Raw genomic sequence first — 19,959 nt, 5'->3', positions numbered from 1 at the left:
TAGCTTAGGGGTTTCTGATGCTGGAGGTGGTTTGTATGTAGTTAATAACTTTGTTTTCTTGAAGCCATGAATATTTTGTTACTCCCATAACACCTTTCACACAGCAGTGACCCCATTGCTCTATCCCTTTCCTTTCTCACCTTAATATTCCCATTGTCTATATGTCATGGTATTCGGTGCCCCAGTTTTTCAAGTCCTCTAATCCACTCTGTAGAAAAGCTCCCTGCCTTACAGGCTACCAAGCCTGCAGGGCGGCCACCTGGAGACTTAGTGCCAGTGTTGTTGCTCAACTGTGTCACCATTGACTGGGAATCTGCAAGGCAGTGGCATTCACACAGATGTGGTTTGGGCTTTTGTGTATTTGGCCAAATAATTGTACCAAAATTATACCAAAAAAATATTTGGAGGTTGTATAGACCTGTGCTAGCTAGACAAGGTAAGTCTTCCCTGTGAATGTCTAAGTGTAGCTACAGTTGTGATGCAGGCTGTTCTGCTGTGTGTTTTTTAGACTGGTAATAGAAGTCTTGCAACCCATAGGTTGTCTGAGGTCAAGCTATTGTCACCTTGACCTACTTTATTTACCCAGCTGTGCACAGTAATCTACTTCAGACTAAACTCACTTGAAATCAATATGACCATGCATGGAATGAGATGCAGCTTACCATGAATAATGTTGGAGAGCTGGGCCATTGGAGAATATGAATAATATCAGGAGAGAATCTTTTTTTCCTGCCAGCTTTGAGCAGCTTATACTTAAGCAAAAGATTAATCCACAGTGTAATGTAAGCTAGGATGTAACTCTTTTTACTGTATCCTAATTGATGAGGAAAAAAGTGTGAAATAGATTTTTTTTTTTTTTTCAATTGCACGTATTCTAAGCACCTATAATTCTGATGTTCTGTCTTCTGTGTGAGCTTGTTCTCATTGCCTTGTCTCTGTCATTGAAGGGCTCTGAATTTATACTGTTTTAAGACTTAAAAATGCCTAGCTTTTTTTGGAAAAAACTTCTTTCAAAATTATATTTGGAATCAATTGTAATTCAAATGTTAGTCTGATATTATTGTTGCTAAATATTTACTAATAAAGGCCTACAAAGCATTTCTGAGAACCAAATCTGGTAGATTATGTTCCTTCTCAACTTTACTTGAAATAAGGTATTATACCATATACTTCTGCAGGTCTTAATAACTCTGTGTATATATATTAGCATATGCTTTTTTAACTTACTATATTTTAACATACCTGTAAGTATAGGCTGGCAAGAGACTAGACTTATGTTTCCACAGAGAAATGGATTGCCTGATCCAGTTCCTGCTGGGGCAGCAAGGAGTCATTAGTTGTTAAACCTCCACATTACAATTTGAATATGAAGTGCAAAAATTAGCATTGGGCTACCGATACACATTATAATGCATTTGATCTCTTTCTGGAAAAATTATACCCTATTCTTAGAATAAATAAATCATTGTAATTAATAGTGCTTCACTGGCATTACTGCTGTATATCTTTTGCAAGTAAGTGTCTTAATTTTATGTTTCAGAAACTTTAATAACCTCTTTCTTGTTTTCTAGGAGGTGCAAAATGGAAGGTTGTTTAGGCTTCTAGCAAAATTGGGAACAATCAATGAGAGACCAGAGTAAGAAATACTTGTTTTCGTAGTGTAGAGTATGTAAAAGCCAGTTTGCAATGCAAGGTTTCTTCCCTCGTAAATTTAAGCTAAACACTTTCCCCATATTTGCCCCTCAAGAAATGAGCCTTGAGGAAAAATAAGATAAGCAACTTTGACCAAAGTTTTAAATAAAGGAGAAGAGAAGGCCGCAAATAGATATGCCAAAGTTGCTTCAGTTTTTTTAGTATGGTTTCTCTTAGTGGTCTCTTGTGAGTGACAATAGTTTTTGAGGAAATCCGTAGCTTGCTGTAACTGTAGAAAATGGTGTAGATACTGGTTTTAAGCTAGTTAATTTTCAGCTTTTTTTTTATCAACTGCTATGTAAAAATGAAGTGTTTGTGGTCTGTTTTCCATCCTGTTGAATAGAGTTGGAGTTGTGTTTGTAATGCTGGTTTCTAATGTTTACATGTTAAACTTGTTGAAGATAACTCTTTTTTTTTTTCTTCCATTACTTTTTTGTGGGCCTTTGGTAAGCATTAGCTTCAGGTACTTCAGCTGAGAAACTCTGAATATGTTATCTTCTGTTTGTGGCAGAGGGGAGACTGTAATTTAATTGCAGATTATAACAGGTAGCTTAGCAGAGCAGTAAGATTACTCGGTTTAGATTGAAGAGTCATGTATGCCTGTGGGGTTTGATTTTTTTTATTTAACTTTCTGAGCTTTAATATAAGCCTTTGTTTTACTCCAGGTTTCAGAAGGACCCAACGTGGTCAGAAACTGGAGACAGGTATTTACTAAAGCTCTTTCGAGATCACCTTTTCCATCAGGTGACAGAAGCGGGTACTCCTTGGATTGACCTCAGTCACATTATCTCATGTCTTAACAAGGTACACTGTACTTGGGTTAGCTTTTAAAAATTAGTTTGGGTTAACTTTCTTTAAAATAATATTCCACTTCAAGTTGGCATTGGCAGCCTAATTCTGTTGGTTTAACTGATGGTTATTGTCCCCCTGTTTTGGATGAAAACAATGTATTCACTAAGCTAATATTCAAACATTTATGGATATTTTAAATAAACTCAGTACATTAATATTCAAACTTGGAATTCAGTAATACAGCGTGAGATACAGTATTAACTTTTCATCCTAGAAGGCATTGAATACTGTGGATAAGCAATGCTGGTCCCTTTATGCTACTCTGGTCTTTCAAAACAGCATAAAGGATCCATAAAACCCCTTTAACTGGGGGAGTTTTCTGCTGATATAGTTATCACAGAGGATAGTCATAAGGCAAGAGGATCCATACCCTAAACTGTGCTGACCAGAGCTGGAGACAAGAGGGGAAACTGCAATAGAAATTTGTGCAAAATCCCTACCATCTGTGACATTGCTGGAAAATTTCTGTGACTTACAATGTTAAGTCCACTTCTGATAACTTCTCTAGCCTCTCCAGCCCTTTGTTTTCCAAGGTTGATTTAACAAAGTTATTTGCAGTTTTCCAGAGCTGCACCACTAGCAAAATTTTAGCTGAGCCCTCTCATGATTAATGAGCGGGAGACGTGTGAGAGACCACAAGATCTTCAGTAGCTGTAGAACTTGTCTTGTTCCATAAACTAAAAAATTACATGAGCTGATTTTTTTTTATTGGCAGATCAGTTTTCAACTTATTTTACATTGTTTTGCCAAACTTCAGTAATTCATAGGAGACTAAGATGCTACTTACTTTTTTTTTTTTTTTTTTTTTTGGTAGCTGCTTGGTCATTTCACTCACTCCATAGAGAATGGTGATGCAGACACTGACAATATACAGTTTCAGTGGCTGGTATTTTGTTTTCTAGGATTAGGATAGCCAACTTTCTCTTCCAGAAAAAATTTAATATATTCAGATACTTTGACATGTAACAAGTGACTTAATTGAGAAAAAGAGTTAACTGTAGTTATCAGGGCATTTAATCTCCTATTAGACCACTGCTGTGCATTTCTTTAACCTCCTTTTTATCTTTCTGGTTGGTGTCTGTAATCACTTTAAAAAGGACATTAAAGGGATTGAGGCTAAATCAAAAAGAAAGCATGTTGATATTCAAATAGGCAGTGAAATGCCATCATGATTTGAAAGCAGTGACCTGTACAGTACTGTAGCAAGAGGGGACAGTCCTGAATTCGTAGGTCAGGTAAGAGATGGTGTCAAAGAATGCCTTGTTCTATAAATGTTCATGGCTTACCTTTTTAAACAGAGGCTCTTCTCTTCTGTGGTTGTGGGCTCAGCACACAAAAAAACGTAAGGCTTACAGAGCTCTACTTTGGAAATACACTCTAAAAAACATTTCCAAAACTGTAGTGTGCACTAGTAGAAGTGGTTATTTGGGCTTTCCTGCTACCATTCAAAAGCATCCCTTTTGAATGAAAATTACTCTATTGTTTAAAAAAAAAAAAAATTTTTTTTCAATGTGGTGTTTTGGGGATCTTTTCAGCTGAGATACCGATTTATGCCTCCACAGGAGGAGAGAAAGCAAGCCATAAATATTGATGTTTCTAGTTAGCTGTGTGGCTTTCTTAATACAGATCTTCCATATCCTACATTCATTAAGGTAATTCACTGATTTCTTGTATGGTGCTAATGGGAACAGTAGGCAATATTTCACAAACACCTTAATCATGATAATATTTTGTAGTCAATGTTGGAAGAGACTGGTGGTTTTGTCCTACTCTACAGGAATTAAAAGCTAACTGGCTTGCTTTTGTCCTTCCGAAGCTAATCACAAAGCGGGAACTTTAAATTTGGGAGATTCCAGCTTTTAAGGTTATGCTCAGAACATGATTTTAGAAGACAGATGCAAGAAATTTCTAACTTGCTGTGTTGCTCCAGGCAGCAGCTAGTGCAACATCTCAGTGACAAATTTAATTGTTCTTCTGTTATTCAGTACAACATTATAGTACATTTATTTAATCCTGCTGGGGCTGTATTTCCAAAGATTGTCTCAATAGTGTTACATCCCACTTGTCTCTGCCCCACCTTCTGTATTGGAACAAGAAAGTTTGTAGTGTCAAGTATGTGGAAATATCAATAGATCAACTAAAACAGAGCTGTGAAAGTTTTGCATTATAAGGGAGTCTGACAATTCTCCATTGATGAACGGTTCTTGCAAAGTGAGGAGAACATAAGATATAGTGTTGGAAGGGACTTCAGTATGTAAAGTAGGATATTCCTCTGTTCCAAATTAGGATTTAGTGGTATATCTTTAAAGTACATAGTGTAACATACAATTTTTTAATATTGAATTTGAGAAGTCGGAACAAAACATGAAAACAAATGTGGAACAGACTTTAATCTTTAATCCCAAATTATCTATTTGTTTATGGATTATAACTAGGTAATCTTTTGATTTTGTGGTTAGTTTTTTTGTTTGTTTGGGGTTTTGTGTTTTTGTTGGGGTTTGTTTTAGTTTGGTTTTTTGTTCTCCTTTGGGGTTTTTTTTTTTTTGGTGGTGTTTGGTTTTTCTTTTGTTTTATTTTTTTTTGAGTAAGGGATGAAATGTACTATAACAGCTTAGGAACTAGTTTGGTTCCAGTACTGCCAAAAATGTGATGTTTGGGTTTCTACTGGTTTTCAGACTACCTGGGACTGGTCCATCCATTATTTCATTTTAGAGTGGGCAAGAAGTAATTTACCTACCCTGCGTGGAGGCTTGTGGATCTTATGTGCAAATGTAATGTCAAACATGGTTTTGTTCATTAGGAGCTATGTGGAAATCTTGCTAGGCTTTCTACACAGGGGAAGATAGTATTGCAGGATTATTAGCTTATGGAAAAGGAAGAAAACAATGGTAACGTAGTCCAAAGGTCTGGAATGTCCATCAGGTTAAGACCAAAATGTCTCGATTTTTTGGCAGGTGCGTTGTTGTGGTGTGATTCGGATCCTTCCTTTCTGTGGTGTTAGCAGATTTGAACTGCACCACAACAATGTACTTGCCAAGAAATTGATTGCTTTTGTTATTGGGGAAATGTTTTGCCATTTCTTTCACACTTCTTTTATTTTATCTTTTTGCATTCTTGTTACAGTTAGATGCTGGTGTGCCAGAAAAAATAAGCCTCATTTCCAGAGATGAGAAGAGTGTACTTGTGGTAACTTACAGCGATTTAAAACGCTGCTTTGAAAATACTTTTCAAGAACTGATTGCAGCGGCAAATGGTCAGTTGTAGTATTTGCTGAAAGCATGCAGGACATTGCTGAGGAACTTAACCAATAGCAAATTGCACTACAGCTGAATTGTTGTTGTCATCTCATTTCACATTTGGGAAACAAACAGGAGATGAGCAAAGCTGCTTGCACTTCAGTCAGGTACACTGTTACTTGAAGGGAAGAATGTTTCACTTATCCTAGAGCTAAGGCTGCCATTGGAGGCTTTATCTGTGAAGAATTTATTTTAGATTAAGGAACACATCAGGTGCATGATGTTCCTGCTTTTATTTTTTCCACTTGTATATGCACTAATTTTAATTTTTTTAAGACTTTTCTGATCTCTGAAGTTTTGCCACATTGTATACTTAAGGGAAACTCTTTGCAAAGGACATTTCTGGGATACATTTTTGTCACTGAGGATATAGCAAAATTTATTCATTTTTGATATTATTTGCACCCAGAATAGCATAAAGGACCAGGTAATTAATTTAATAGAAATGGTGTTCTATTAATGACCGTTTAGTTTGTAACCTCTGTAAAAGTGTGTTGTATGCAAGCTCTGTATGCCACCCACTGTTAGCTCAAAGAAATGTGAGAAGACGAAACTTTTTAAAACCAGTCAAGTGAAGTATCGGTGAATTGACAAAAAAGAAAAGAAAGTCCCCTGTCATTTGTTTTAAACTTTGTCTAAGCAAAGTGACAAAAATAGCATAATGGGAAACATCTACAATTTAAGGAGCATATCAAACTTGCTCTAAACACAACCAGCGCCTTTTAAAAACTGTTTGTACGTTTTCCTGCTAGTCAGAAGCATTTACATTTATGCAATTTTTTTAATAGTTTTTTTTTAAAGAAATTGTTTAAATGCCTGATATTTCAGGAGTGTATTACTTTAGGTTATTTACAGTATAATTTTTTGTATAAAGTTCTGTTCTTTGAACCACAGCTTTATTATGGTACGCTACACTGGATACAGATACAAAGACACTGTTAAAAGAAGATTAACTAAACACAGCAGTTGTCTGGCATCAAGAGCTTTTCAAGTTTTACAGCCTGAATCTGGAGGGATAATGATCTGCTGTGCCTTTGCAGTCACTGCTTAGCCCAAAGTAATATTACTTTTGATAATACTCAACATACGAATATTCCTGAAGTAATTCAGTCTCAAAAGTCTGGAATTTTCCTCCTCAATTACCTTTCTAATATTTGGACATGCAGATTGTCTCCAAACTTGGGTATACATGGGATTTCTAGTTAAACACCTACACTTTGATACTGAAGACTGCCAAATATGTAGGAATTTCCTTTCTTAAAGCAGTAGTGAAGACTGTATCTTTTCCCAGCACTGAATGTTTTAATAGCACTGGGTGCTCACCATGAAGAAAATGTGGAAACTCAAAAGGTCAGGACAGACTCTAAGCACTTGCAACTGATGTTACTGACATCAATTTTAATAATTCTCAATATTTGTAGTTTTCAGAGAAGTTTTTAATATTTCTCTGTCCACTTTTATAAGCTTTAAAATGATTCTCCGCCTTGAGACTTGCATCAAGAAAAAGCAACTCTCTTCACATCGAAAGCTTTGAAGACTAGGGACATGCTTTACACATTTTAGAAAATGTGGTTGAATCCACATTAGGTAGCATCAGTTGTTGAGTTTAAAAATCGATTATTGTTGCATTTGATCGAATGAATTTTAAAAGGAACATAATGTTTAATATTCAAACGATAACAGTTGCCAGAATGTTCTTTTTAATATAAAAGGAACAGGAACTTTGAAAAGTGAACATGCAAAACAGTCTTTTATCATTAGCTCATGTATTTGAGGAAGAGCAGCTGTCTTTTATATGTTTTTTGACAAATCATATTGTAATTCTTTTGTACAAAAAAGAAGTACTTGTATTCTAGAAGAAATATGAAATGCTTAATTTATAAGCGGGCTGAGGTTTTTTCCAGTATTGTTTTCTTTGAAAATGAAAGGGGATCATCTGTTCAGTTGTGGGGTTTGGGAACCTTTGAAAATTTAATTTGTGGACCAATATTTTGTGAAAGTGTAAGGCAGGGGTAAAATAGGGCTTGAATTCTCATCCTTTTTAGACCAGCAAACCACCCTCTGCAAGACATGTCTAAATTGCAAACCTGTGTGTATTTGCATAATGTCAGTTTGCTTCAGCCCCTAGTAACCTCAGGACTTGGTTTAAAAATAAAAAGGTAGACAGCTAATAAGTTTTCATACATAATGTCAGCCAGAAAATATTTGGTGTCAGGTAATACATTAAAAAAAAAGTTGAGCTTTGTTTTCTATTTATTTAATTTGGTCCGTATTTGGGAATGATTTGAACAGTCTGAAGTTCAGCTTGGGTGTTTTTTTGGGGAGAGCCCTTCTACCCCATTTTAATTCCATTTAGAAGGTTGTCCTAAAGTTGTAGTTTGATCCATTCATAGGAAGAACTGTGTATCTGTATTTAAAAAGAAGAGCCACCAGGATGTGCCCTCCCAGATGGGAAATTTAATTCTGACCTTCCTATTTTTTACAGCTAAAAGCACAGAAGGGACAACCTTTGAAATCATCTGATGTTGGTCATTTTAATTTTTGTACCTGTTTTAAATTCTGTTGCTGTATTTACTATATTGTAAATATTTTGTTGAGGGTACCTATGTATTTTTGATTTGCCCTTGTTTCAGTAATTCAGGTGTCAACTGCTTCCCCTAAAAAGCACCAGTATGTTAAGTTCTAATGTCATGATCCCAATATGTGTTACTCATCTTTAATCCTGTTTTCATTCTTCATGTGTACAGCAGTATTTTTAATAAAGAATACCAGAAATAATGTGGCCTTATTTTGACAATGTGACGTTCTGAAGTTGGATACAGGGCTTTTCAACTTTGGTGCTGGAATTGATTCTATCATATTTCTTTTGTATTCACGCTGTCTGCAATAGAGAGTTTAAACAATCATGAGTCACAAAGTGCATTTAGTCCTTGCCACTTACAGTGTATCAGACATCCTAAAACTTACAGATGATGTTGACTAGAATCATACCAATACACATTTCCTTAACTCGCAAGTCCCATCTACTTCTGTCAGATCAGCTCTGCTTTACTAGCCAAGCCCTAATTTTGAAACTCTATTAAAGTACCCTTACTTTCATGTTTATTGAGCTTTTTTGCCCAATAACAAAGTATATTAATTTGAGACTTTGCATGTGCAGTCATTGACAGCTTCATTTCCCAGAATTATTTTTCTGTATTGTTAACCAGCAAAGGTGAGATGATTTACTGGTGGGCTAAAATCTCCTACACCCATCCAATCCAGATCATGCTTATGTAAGGTGAAGTTTTGTGCAATCCATGTGAAATTGTTGATACTCCCTGCATACATTTAACATGGAGTCATTATCCTTTAAATTGCAGTGGTTTAGCAATTTTATTATATAAGCTGCAGTAAGCTTGATTGATGCACTTACCTAGTCTCCAGTTTGCTCCTGAGTAATGTGCAGCAACAGCCACACAGCTCCTGCGGCAGTAGGTGATCCCGTTACGTTCTGCCTCCCCAGAGAAAGTTTCATCTCCGCTTCCTTCTAGCACTTGTGTGCAGTTTATCTGCAGTGGGGCTCGGAGATCCCATCAGATTATAAAATGCTGTATGAGCAGAGAGCACTCAACTGAACATCACTGTGGAGGTAGCATCCCCAGCTTCTGATGGATGGGGTGGGGATATGGAGATTCTCTGAAGAAGAGAAAGCATCTACCAGGCCTAAGGTGCTAACTCATGTATTTTTGTCTGTACCGGATCTTCTAGCTGCAGCAGTAACCGGTCGTGGGGGGCAGTTGAATGGGTGTTTGTCAATGGGCTGCTTTTTCTTCCCCCGCCATTAAACCTTGCCTCTCCCGGAGGTAGAGTTGAATTCTTTGCCTCTAGACAGCAGTAAGCACTCTGAGATATGCTGAATCTAGGGGATTTCACTCACACAGGGAGCTGTACGAGTATCCATCACCGTATCCACTCTGTTGTGTGAGAGTTGTGCCTTCCCATGCAGTTATTCCATATTCACTTTGCTCACAAAACTGGCCCATGGGATGGATTGTTTGCCAGATGTGTTAGTGCTGCCCAGTGCCGAATCATCTGCTGCAGCAGTCTCTGACACTGGATTAACTACTTTGGCAGAACTCTGTCGATTCTTTCAAAAGCAAACTTTATTATATGAATTTAGCGGTCAAATACATTATATGAAGACAGAAAATGCAAGACAAAATAAGAGTTATTCACATCTGAAGAAACTTGGGTTCATATAAAAGTACTCTTTGTAGTCCAGTTTTCTTAAATATTTATGCACAAAAAGCTTATTTATATATTTACACTGTGCAAACATTTCCTTTGAGATGCATCCATCCCATAAGTATTTTTGCTCAATTGGAGTTAAGAAATGGTTCTTGAAATTTTCTTTTGTTTTGATCAAGATCAAATATACTTTACCAGCAAGAGACAGTGCAATAGATACTTAAAACTGATGATCTCTTGGCCAAGAAGATCTAGCATTGATACTTAGAAGTAGCAGTACATATTTCTTTTACTTGAATATCCAAGTACACTTTTCTTTATAAGTATGTAAAAGGTCATTTGCCTTTAAGTCTGTTAGTGGGTTAAAGGCATAGCTCCTAAGCTGAGTTTTAAGAGGTCAGAACCATATAATACGTAGCATTTTAGTTAATATATATTTATAGTGGACCACGAGAAGCTGAGATTGGGTAGTAGTTGTTGATTTGGAAGGTGTCAGCGCGACTGTGTTAAATGGGCAACTCTCATTTTAATGTTGCGTTCAGAGGTGAAAGGGGATGGTGCATCCTTATGCTTCTCGAACAAAGAACATTCGTGCCCTTTCTGAGATGCTATACAAAAGTCTGTTGCAAATGAATGATACATTTTTATTCCTGTACACATATACTGGTAACTAACCTGGAAATTCAACTGTCTTCATAGAAAAGCTGCCCTAACTTTCTGAGGAGATCGTCTTGTCATTTTGAACTAATCTCCTCAAACTCTCTAGTGATCAATTCATTTAAAATATATGCAATTTAGTAGCCATCCTGTCTTTTCAGACAGTTTCCCATAAATAAAATGTAATTAGTGCAGTGTTAGAAGGCCCATGAGGTTTCATGGACAGAGCTTGGCTTTAAGATATCTAGCTTGTGGTTTGGTTCCAGTGTGTGTGTTGGCATACTGACAAAGTGCAAAACTTCAAGAATATTTACTTGATTTCAGCAGGCTTGTCCAAACCGAATTGACCGGTGTTCCCCGTTGTTGCAGCGCTGGCTCTGATCTTAGTTCTCCTCTATCCTTGCCAATTGTGTTTTGCAACACAAATTTGAAATTCTTGCTTTGCAAGACTCCTTACCGTGTTTGCCATCCAAAGCAGTAAGAGCCGTATAATGCCCCATCCCCAGCTAGCTAATTCAGCTTCCCTGGAGCATTAGCCTTTCCTCAAGTTTCTCAAAGTAGAGTTTTCACTAAAAACTGTAGAGCGTGGTCTGTTTCTTGTTTTCTCTTCTTGAAGAATCCTTTATTTTCCAGCAGTACATAGGCCCCGGCAATAGGGTGCAAATTCCCCAGTGCCTGATGTGGGCTCCTGAAGGCTCCCAGCTGCTTCTCCTGACCAGGACACTGGTGCTGCACCGGAGCCTGAACAGAGGCTGGGTGACCAGAGCATGAAATACCATCCTGCTGCCAGGGACCAAACAGCGAACTGGTTTTCTTTGTAATGATGACCGTCCAGGTTTTCAGAAGCGCTGGGCAATTTTAGTGGCAGGTGTTGGTGTTCAGCATTTGGGAAAGTCAAGGCCTAAGCATTAGTATTTTGCTATATTTTGTATATGCTTGTTGCAGTCTGTAGAAAAGCGGATCACTGAGACTAAGCCAATGATATCTTTTTAAATTTTAGGATAATTAAAATTATTTGGGTCAAAGTTTTTAAACTGACAGTGTTTCAGAAGAACCTTTTTGGATTAAATGCATATTTAAATCTTGGCCTAGAAGTACTTAAACGGGTGGCTGAGAATAAAGGACGACAGAGTTGTAGTCAGGAGGGGGAGAATGGCATGCTTTCATTTTCTCCAGCACTGTGTTACCATACGTATATCTTCGCTTGGAGTCACTGAGATGGTCGCAGCTGAAACTGCAGAAGCTTCTTGGCTTGGTTATTCCAGAAAGCACCGACTCCTTGCTCCTGCTGGCACCTTTCACGCTGTAACAGAGCAGCATCACTGTTAGCATATTTAACATGCACGGGTGTTTAATGGTTTGAGCAAAGCCACATCACAAGAAGCAGCTTTGTTTATTCTCAGATGATGGTAATGGCGTTGATGTAGATGGGATTGGTCAATGGGAGAGCAGAACGGAGGACTGAAAGAGCTCTCCCGTGTCCCCCTTGAGTCCCCTTCTGAACAGAGATGCTGAGACTGAACATCACTATTAAGGTGCTTGTGTTCATTGTAAGTATTAGAGTCTTGGTACTTACAGGGACTACTTGATTGCCCAGCCTAATCTCTAACTGCTCATTTGTGGCAGGTGCTAGGGAGGGAAACTTCATTGCAGGGCAGAGTAGTGTGGAGTGTCTGGCTGTGCATTCCTATAGGGTCCCTACACTTAAATGCTCTTCCCAGGGGAACTGGGGTTTTTTTTTGAGCAGGAGTGAAGTAATGAAAGGTCTCAAGCCTTGGGGCAAAAGCAGAAAGCTGCTGCTAGCATAGGTGTGCCCAAAGCCTAATGCTGGGATGAATTTTTAAGATAAATGGCTGATGTTTGTGGGGAAGGGCACAAGGTCTGGATATCTCCTCTTCTAGGCTTCTCTTGGCAGCAGACATGAACTGCTGGTTTGAATTAGAGTTTTCCTGTCCCGCAAAGGACCAGTTATCCTGTAGGCTGGCTTTTATAAGATACCCTTTACAAGAGAGGCTTAATGTCTTCTCAGCTGAGTCACTCTTAAAGACGTCGTTTGCCTTGCAGCACTTTCTCACCCGTATTCAGAATGTGCAGTGCTTAAAAGGGCTCTTTCAATAATGAAGAAAGTTAAGGCAAAGAGAATTTGCACACCACTGAACTTAGATACCAAAGATTTATCTGTAGACAAAGGACAAGCCAGAGCATTTTCCATCATTGATTAAATGTGAAATCCTAATGTGAATGTATGTTGGACCGCAATGCCTAAAATTAGATTCCATACCCTGTATTTTTTATAAGTTCTTGGACACTTGACCCCTCTCTGTTTATAAGGTCAGGAACATTGGCAGCCCTCATCCTGAATTCCAGAGAAGACAGTCAGAACATCTATTGAGGCTTTTGGAGCCCAGGGTTTTGCTTTTCTTTTTAATTTGCACTGTTAGATCTTTAAGTAGAGTACAGAACTGGTAGCACAGGGCCCTTCCTGATTAGGAAATGCAGAAGTAACAGTTTCTCTTAGGTGTCACAGTTTCTTCAGTCTTTAACTCACAAGCCTCTGTGCTTTTTAAGGAGCGTGGTCTCTGTCTTCTGTCCTACTGTAGGAAATTGGAGGGTTCTCCCAAGAAGACCACCCCATTACATTTGTTTGTAGATGGGTGGAGTTCATGAGGAGGAGCCCTCATGATGAGGATTGCAGATGCATTCCATATTTTTTTATTGCATCTGTTGGCGAATGGAGAAGTAATTGCCTTGGGATAAATTCCATAACGATGTGACAAGGTTAGTCACAGACTCAATGGACTTTTTGTGATGGGTTTAAAGAGAAATGCTTCTGTGATTTGCATTGTAATTGTGAGTCTTAGGGAGCTGTGGGCTGGGAAGAGTGGAATGTGCGTGTGAAGTTATGAGCCTTAAAATCATCATGCTTTGATCCTTTCATTCATCATCAGGCTTTTGCATCCTGAGAATTTTTTTGTGAGCTAGACTTGGGTTCTACTTTAATTAGTAAACCTTTATACCAGTAGAGCTGCATCTATTAATTTTACCTCAAGTGCACTGCTGTACCTGGGCACGCACTCCCACAGAGAGCTTTGAGGGAGCCCACGGGGTTTTGGCATCCATAGTCAGGCTTCATTTTGAGACTGAGCTTACAGTCAGTAAAGGCTTCTCTAGCTGTGGACTCTCTTCTTTCCACTCTAGGAGTGTAAATTAGAAACTGTGTCTGGCTGTTTTAATTGGGATAATTTGTTTGAGGAAATGACTGCTGCTTTCCTGACAGATTCAAGAACAGAGTGAGGTTAGAGGCTGGCTGCGGCTCTTGAGGTGCTTGTTCCAGCTCACAAGGGGTGGATTTGTGACTTTTTCTGGCTTAGCAATTTGCTTTGACTCAAGGGTTTGCTCCAGCCTGATGATTTTGGCTTACTTGGGTTGGACTTTTTCACCAATACTGAAAAGCTAGAAAAGAGTTGCAGTTGCGATCCTTTCCACTTGCAAAGGAGCATAGCTCAGAAGGTTGGTCTTTCTCTGCACCCAGACCTTTTTATTGGGATCTTGTTAACTGAGACCTTACATTAAGAAAGACTTATCTCTCTTTATGCTGTCCCAGTATCACTTACTTTTATCTCAATGGCCATAGCAAGTCCAAGACACGTAGCAACCGTTTCTGTTGTTGTGCTCCTGGCCACCACCTGGGGCCAAGGGGCTCACTAGGGTTTTGGCTGATGCTCATTTCCGGTAGTGAAACCAAGGGTGAGCTTTGCGTGTTGGTGCCTTTCCCTCCACAGCAGTGGAAGCCTGAGGGGAGGGGACTCACCTAGGTCAGTGGGGTAGCCCTGCACTGTCAGGTAAGCTGGCTCCCCACTCTGCTCTCCCCCAGGCCTGGTTCTCAGGTTGGTCATGCTGAGTAAGCAGCAGTGCATGCACTGGCTCTCTCCTGAAGTTAACTGATCAGCTTCCTCTGAAACAAACCCTGGATGCACTTCTGGGGACAGGTAGGATGCACCGGGTTTGGCTTCTTCCACCCTATGTAGTCCTTCACCGCTGTTGTGGCAGACGTGGCCCCACCAAGTCTGAATCCTCTAATGCCACGCTCCAGGGCACACACGCACCCTTGTGCTGGTCTGAAAGCACCACCACACCTGGCTGGCTCCCATGTGTTTCAGGTGCTTCAAACTGAGGAAAGAACATGCCTACCCCCATCATTCTGCCCTGGGCAGCAAGGAAATGCGGGAGCCCCAGGAAAGGCAGGCCAGCCTGACCCAGCCTGCAGGCAAGCAGGGAGCAGCAAGGGGCACAGCCCCACAGCACCCTCAGCCTTGGCTTGGGACCCACCCGCTGGTGTGAGTGGATTTGTCTGCATCTGTGTCCTAAACTGCAGTGTTGAGGTTTGCAGTGTGATGGTAAGTGCTCTGGGAGCGGTTAGGTGTTACAGTGAAGGTGATCTAACTGTAATCTGCTGCTAAGACGGGGGTGACCCCTTCCTCAGCCTGGCACTGGCACCAGGTGCCCTGATGGTGAGCTGCTACTGCTCGCTCAGAAGCTGTTCTGGGGCCGTTCTGATAATCCAGTGACCTGAACCAGCTCTCTGCAAGACAAGCCAAGCAGAAATGTCAGCACAAGAGAGGGGGCAGGACCACAGAGCAGGGTGCTTGAGATGCAAGGGAAGAAGCAGGACTATGCATCTGGTTAGATCAGCTGACATGTGTCAAACCCCTCCAGGGTCCACCTTGTCCAGTGTTCAGTACAACTTTCAGGGGTATTTATTTGCTGTTCCAATTTAGCCTAAGTAAAGGATGCTTAGCTAAGAAGCTACCGCTTTTAGGAATGTGTGCAGACTAAAGGGTCACGGCATGCATTCACATACATGAGTGCTTTTTGGCATAATGCTACAGTACCACTGGTTTAGCTTGCAGGCCAGATGACCTTGTATGTTCTCAGCCAACTGCTCTGTTTCCCTGAGGATTTACATTCTAGCAGGCACTGTTGAGTTAATTTTTTTTTCCTATCCAAGCATTCCTTTTCCTTCTGCAGCTGAAAACGCTCCTTAAAGCAGTTCCAGAGGGATGCTTGGGGCACACTTCATGTATTCTGTGCCATGCAAAGAAAATGTATGGGGCACTTCATACACTTCATTTGGGGAGGTTGCCATGTTGTCTCTGTGGCTGACAGCAGCTTTTAGAAATGTCATATTTACACAAAGAAGAAAACGGGTTAAACCACTCCTAGGAAACACTGCATCCTTTGGAGCCCTCTAATATCCACACACATTCCAAGCTCTGTAATACCTGGCTCCTCAAAAGAGAGTATGGAAGACTTTCTCAATAAAATCAAAGTACCATAAAATTTCTCACTCTTGCCTCTTCTGAAATGTGAGTGGTCAAGGCAGGAGAAAGGGATTTCCAGCACTTGTTTGGAGTGGCTTGAATCACCCCGGCTTTGCCACGCATGAGCAGTGCTCCATTGCTGACTCCTGCCAGCAGCACGTTTACCCTGCAAGCTGTGTATTTTGGCTGTGTGAGCGTGCACGCTCTCGTACATGTATTTCTGTGCGTTTAACCAACGCCCTCTTAGTCACTGGAATTTTTCTTGAAGCAAGTCCTCTGTGCCTTGACTGCACGTTTCAGCCAGCTCCAATTGTTCATTGAGACAATACTACACCTCCCAGCCTGCCCAGCTGCAAGTTGCTGACAAGTTCGGCTCAGGCAGGATGGCGGGATAGCCTTGACCTCCTGCCAGTGTAAGATGACCGATGGGTTTGGTCTGGACAGTCCCCGGGCTGGCTGAGAGCAGCGAGCTGAAACCAGCCACAGACACTGCCAGCTTCGCAGCGGCTGGGAACTGAGACACCACTGGCGTTGAGAAAATAAACATTTCCCATTTACGGAGAGTGCAATGAGTTTCTTAGAGCAGCCCTAGTTCCCTGCTTGGGCAGCTGTCAGGAATTAGGTGGAGGAAGGTGGCCAATATATTAAAGTGCTTAAAGGCAGGAAGAGAAGTGAGGCCCTCACATCCATCTATTGTAAAGTTGCCACTTTAGCATCCTGAGCCCATGGGTGTTAAATGGGCCGTGCTTAGCTGAGTCATGGAAAAGAAGGGCAAAAACAAGCACAGGGAGCCTTGTCCCAGCTGGGGTGCCCTTGGGGACTTGCAGAAACAACTGCAAATCCTTCATAGCCACATGTTCCTCCTCCCCCTCGCCAAGGGCTCATTTCCTATAGTTACCTACCTCTACCTTGGTTTAGTGCTCTCTGGCACTCACTTGTCCAGCCTGGCATTAAGTTGAGGATCAGTTGGCAATGTGCATTGAAGGGGTTGAGGGTTATTTGTTTCCTCGAAGGTGTATGGAGGGCTAGGTCTGGGAGCTGATTGACTGCTGACTCAACTGAGCAGGACACACCTCAGCAAGAGTGTTTGCAGGGACTGGGGACACCTCAGCTACTTTCACTAGGCCTGATTTAGCACAAGGACCTTGAATCCTCCTTTGCCCTCTGAAATGTGAAGGAGAAGAAGGGAACATAAAATACAGACCCAAAGAGCGTCCGTTTCTGCTTGCTGCCTGTCCATGTGAAGCGTTTCAGTTCTTCTGGAGCCAGCACCATCCCACTGTCTGCTTGGTAATCCTTGAAGAAAAAAGAAAGACACAACCCTGTTAGGTGTTAATTGTAGAAAGTTACTTTTACAACGGGCTCAACTCCTCTTCAGTCCAATTTTCATCATTGGTTTAGTTGTTTATACTCAGGGAGCTCTAGGAGGCAGTGGCTCTGTGCTGCTCAAGGTGCTGCAATGCCCAGGTATTTAATGGTGCCTTTCCAAACTGTCCTTGGGGTGCAGCAAACACATGCCATTAATGCAGCTAACAGAGTGTTAAAAGAAAGGTGTCTATGTGCAAGGTGACTTTCTGGCCAGCCACTAGCTCAGCCTTGAGAGCACTACCGTGACTTTCCCACCTCCCACCGCTTGAAGCATACAAATGGGTCACTAAAAGCTTCCCCCAGCCTCTCACTCATGCCCACCCCCACCAGGACAGCATGTGTGCCCCGTTAGGAGACATTTCCCCAGCTTGGCCGCCAGATAACAGGACTTGTTCATACCAGGAACCTCTGGTGGAAATGTGACCCATTTGTGCACTACTATTCAGATGAAAACATGAATCCAAGTGATTTTAAGTGTCTCTCCCACACCAGTGGGACTCAGATGGGACTCTGGTAGCCAAACCTTGCAGTGCTATTGGCACCGGCCATTTCTTACCAGGGAAGGAGTGTTTGCAACCCATTGCATGGTCAGCAAGGATCTACTGTCCCCAGTTTGTAGGACATGGGATAACACCATGCTGCAAGCACAGCTAATCTTGCACCTTGTATCAGTAGAGCTGACAAAGCACTAAAACCCCTTCTTGAGTCTCTCCGTATAAATCTGTCACATAAATAAAAAGAAATAAATGGCGTATCATTTGGCCCAAGAGTCACTTACATTAAATACAAGCGTTTTCTTGATGGGAAGCTCTTCAAATGTCTTTATGCACTGGGGTGGTTTTATTTTGAAAGTGTTTATGTATCTGTTCAACAAGAAAAGCAGGACAATTTTTGGCGAGAGTGTGAAGGGTGTAAGCAGGAAGCACTGGATATTTCTCTGTTTCTTTAAGCAGTTGCCTAAGTGTCATCGAGGTAGTTTGCACAAAAGGGACTTGTTAACCAGACCCCACCCAAACCTCATTCCCCAGCCCTGGGGTGCACACAGCTGCCCCTCTGACAGTGCCCAAGCCTGGTGACGTGATGGTCCCCCTGGGCAGAGACACCCCAACGGGCTGTCCCAGCCCAACAGGATCCCAGTGGTGGCGGCTCAGTGGCTGGTGGGACACTCAGACCATGTGGGGTGTCTCTGGGTGTTTTCTCCCACCCAGGTCCAAACCAGGCCATGCAGCAAGCTACAACACCCAACAAACAAACTCAGTCTTGATCTTGCTTGTCTCACCTGATGTTTTCAGTGCTTCCACAACTTGAGCTTGTAACAGAAAAATTTTCGTTGCACAAAGGATCGGATGCAGGAGGAAAACCATTTTCCGTTGTAAATATAGTATTGAGGGGTATGTAGTCTTTGCCTTCCTAAATGCACACAAGAAATCAAAGCATTATTCCTGGGACTATGTGGCCAGTCGCCCCCACCTCAGTCGCAGCATGCGGTTGTGACGTTAGTACCTGCTGGACATTTGCTTGCAGCAGGTCGCCCAGCTTTTTCACCAGCTCAGAGAACCTTGGTCTGTCATTGGGATTGCTTCGCCAGCAGTCCAGCATGATTTGGTAGCTGTGGGGACAAAAGCAAAATGAGCACATGGTGGGGTTACAGCTCGCTTTGGTCCAAGGCAGCACAGTCTCTGACAGCTTGTCATTGGTAGAGTTAACTACTGAACCCACCTGATTTTACAAAGATTCTCTCTAACACCACCAAGGTCTCTTACTAAAAGTTAAAGAGTAAACTTTCCACAGAAAAAGAAAAAAACCCTTCTTCCCACAAGACAGCGGGAAGACCACATCAAAAGAATAATATAGCCAACTAGTCATACTTTCTTTTTTATTCCTAATTAAGCATTAAACCTTTGTATTAAGCATCTATTAACTGGCAATGTTTAAGTTAAGACATCCTAAGATGACTTATATGAATGTGTCACTTCCTCGTATTGGTCGAGTCGAGCTTTCCTTCCTGCAATAAAATATGTGGAAGAGAAAAAAAAAAAAAGCTCTTATCTACTGTCACTAGGATAATAAAATTAGCCAATGGGTAATACTCCCAGATAGGCATGGCTGGCTCGCATCCTTTTACTTCTTCCAGAACTATTTTTTGGTAAGTGTTGCTATTTAAAGTCTTGACATAGCACTCAAAAAGGCACCGAAGACACCTAAACCTACTTGATTTTGCCCCCAGAGGTAAAATACCCTGGATATGTTCATGCTCCTGAATGATTTGTGCCATGGGGTGTGTTCAGCATGCCGCAGGTGCCTCCCCGGGCAGGGTGCTCCGTCCCGCTCCCAGGGCAGAGGGGCTGCAAACTCAGGGTCTCACTGGGACCCCCCCAGGACTCCAAAAAGGTGTTGGCCATGCAGCAGCAGCTGGAGGCTGCACCTGAAGGCAGGGACCAGGGAGCAACAGCTGATGTCACAGTGGAAGGGCTCAGACAAACCCCACAGGCAACACGGGCTGGGAGGCTGCAGCTCCCCGTCACCTTCCTCTGCCATCAGAC

The 19,959-nt window shown here is 41.3% G+C and overlaps 2 protein-coding genes across 3 annotated transcripts in view; one reads left to right on the top strand and one right to left on the bottom strand.

Moving 5' to 3' along the window:
* Positions 1-8,601, top strand: part of PAN3 (poly(A) specific ribonuclease subunit PAN3) — an 84,569-nt gene extending 75,968 nt beyond the window's left edge. For both annotated transcript variants that reach the window (XM_075711829.1, XM_009483853.2), the window contains 3 exons: positions 1,572-1,636; positions 2,358-2,496; positions 5,668-8,601. In XM_075711829.1, coding sequence (XP_075567944.1) covers positions 1,572-1,636; positions 2,358-2,496; positions 5,668-5,808 — 345 coding nt within the window. In that variant the 3' untranslated portion in view covers positions 5,809-8,601. The remainder of the gene's footprint in view (positions 1-1,571; positions 1,637-2,357; positions 2,497-5,667) is intronic.
* A 3,224-nt stretch (positions 8,602-11,825) lies between these two features.
* The window catches only part of FLT1 (fms related receptor tyrosine kinase 1), a 99,052-nt gene continuing 90,918 nt past the window's right edge, over positions 11,826-19,959 (bottom strand). The window contains exons 26-30 of the mRNA XM_009483856.2: positions 18,920-19,025; positions 18,696-18,826; positions 18,195-18,279; positions 17,253-17,344; positions 11,826-12,030 (exon numbers count right to left, since the gene is read on the bottom strand). Coding sequence (XP_009482131.2) covers positions 11,826-12,030; positions 17,253-17,344; positions 18,195-18,279; positions 18,696-18,826; positions 18,920-19,025 — 619 coding nt within the window. The remainder of the gene's footprint in view (positions 12,031-17,252; positions 17,345-18,194; positions 18,280-18,695; positions 18,827-18,919; positions 19,026-19,959) is intronic.

The sequence above is a fragment of the Pelecanus crispus genome, chromosome 1 (assembly GCF_030463565.1).
Source record: "Pelecanus crispus isolate bPelCri1 chromosome 1, bPelCri1.pri, whole genome shotgun sequence".
In the NCBI taxonomy this organism is placed as follows: domain Eukaryota; kingdom Metazoa; phylum Chordata; class Aves; order Pelecaniformes; family Pelecanidae; genus Pelecanus; species Pelecanus crispus.
Note: the sequence above shows the minus strand (reverse complement) of the source record. Positions and strands in the feature narration are given on the sequence as shown.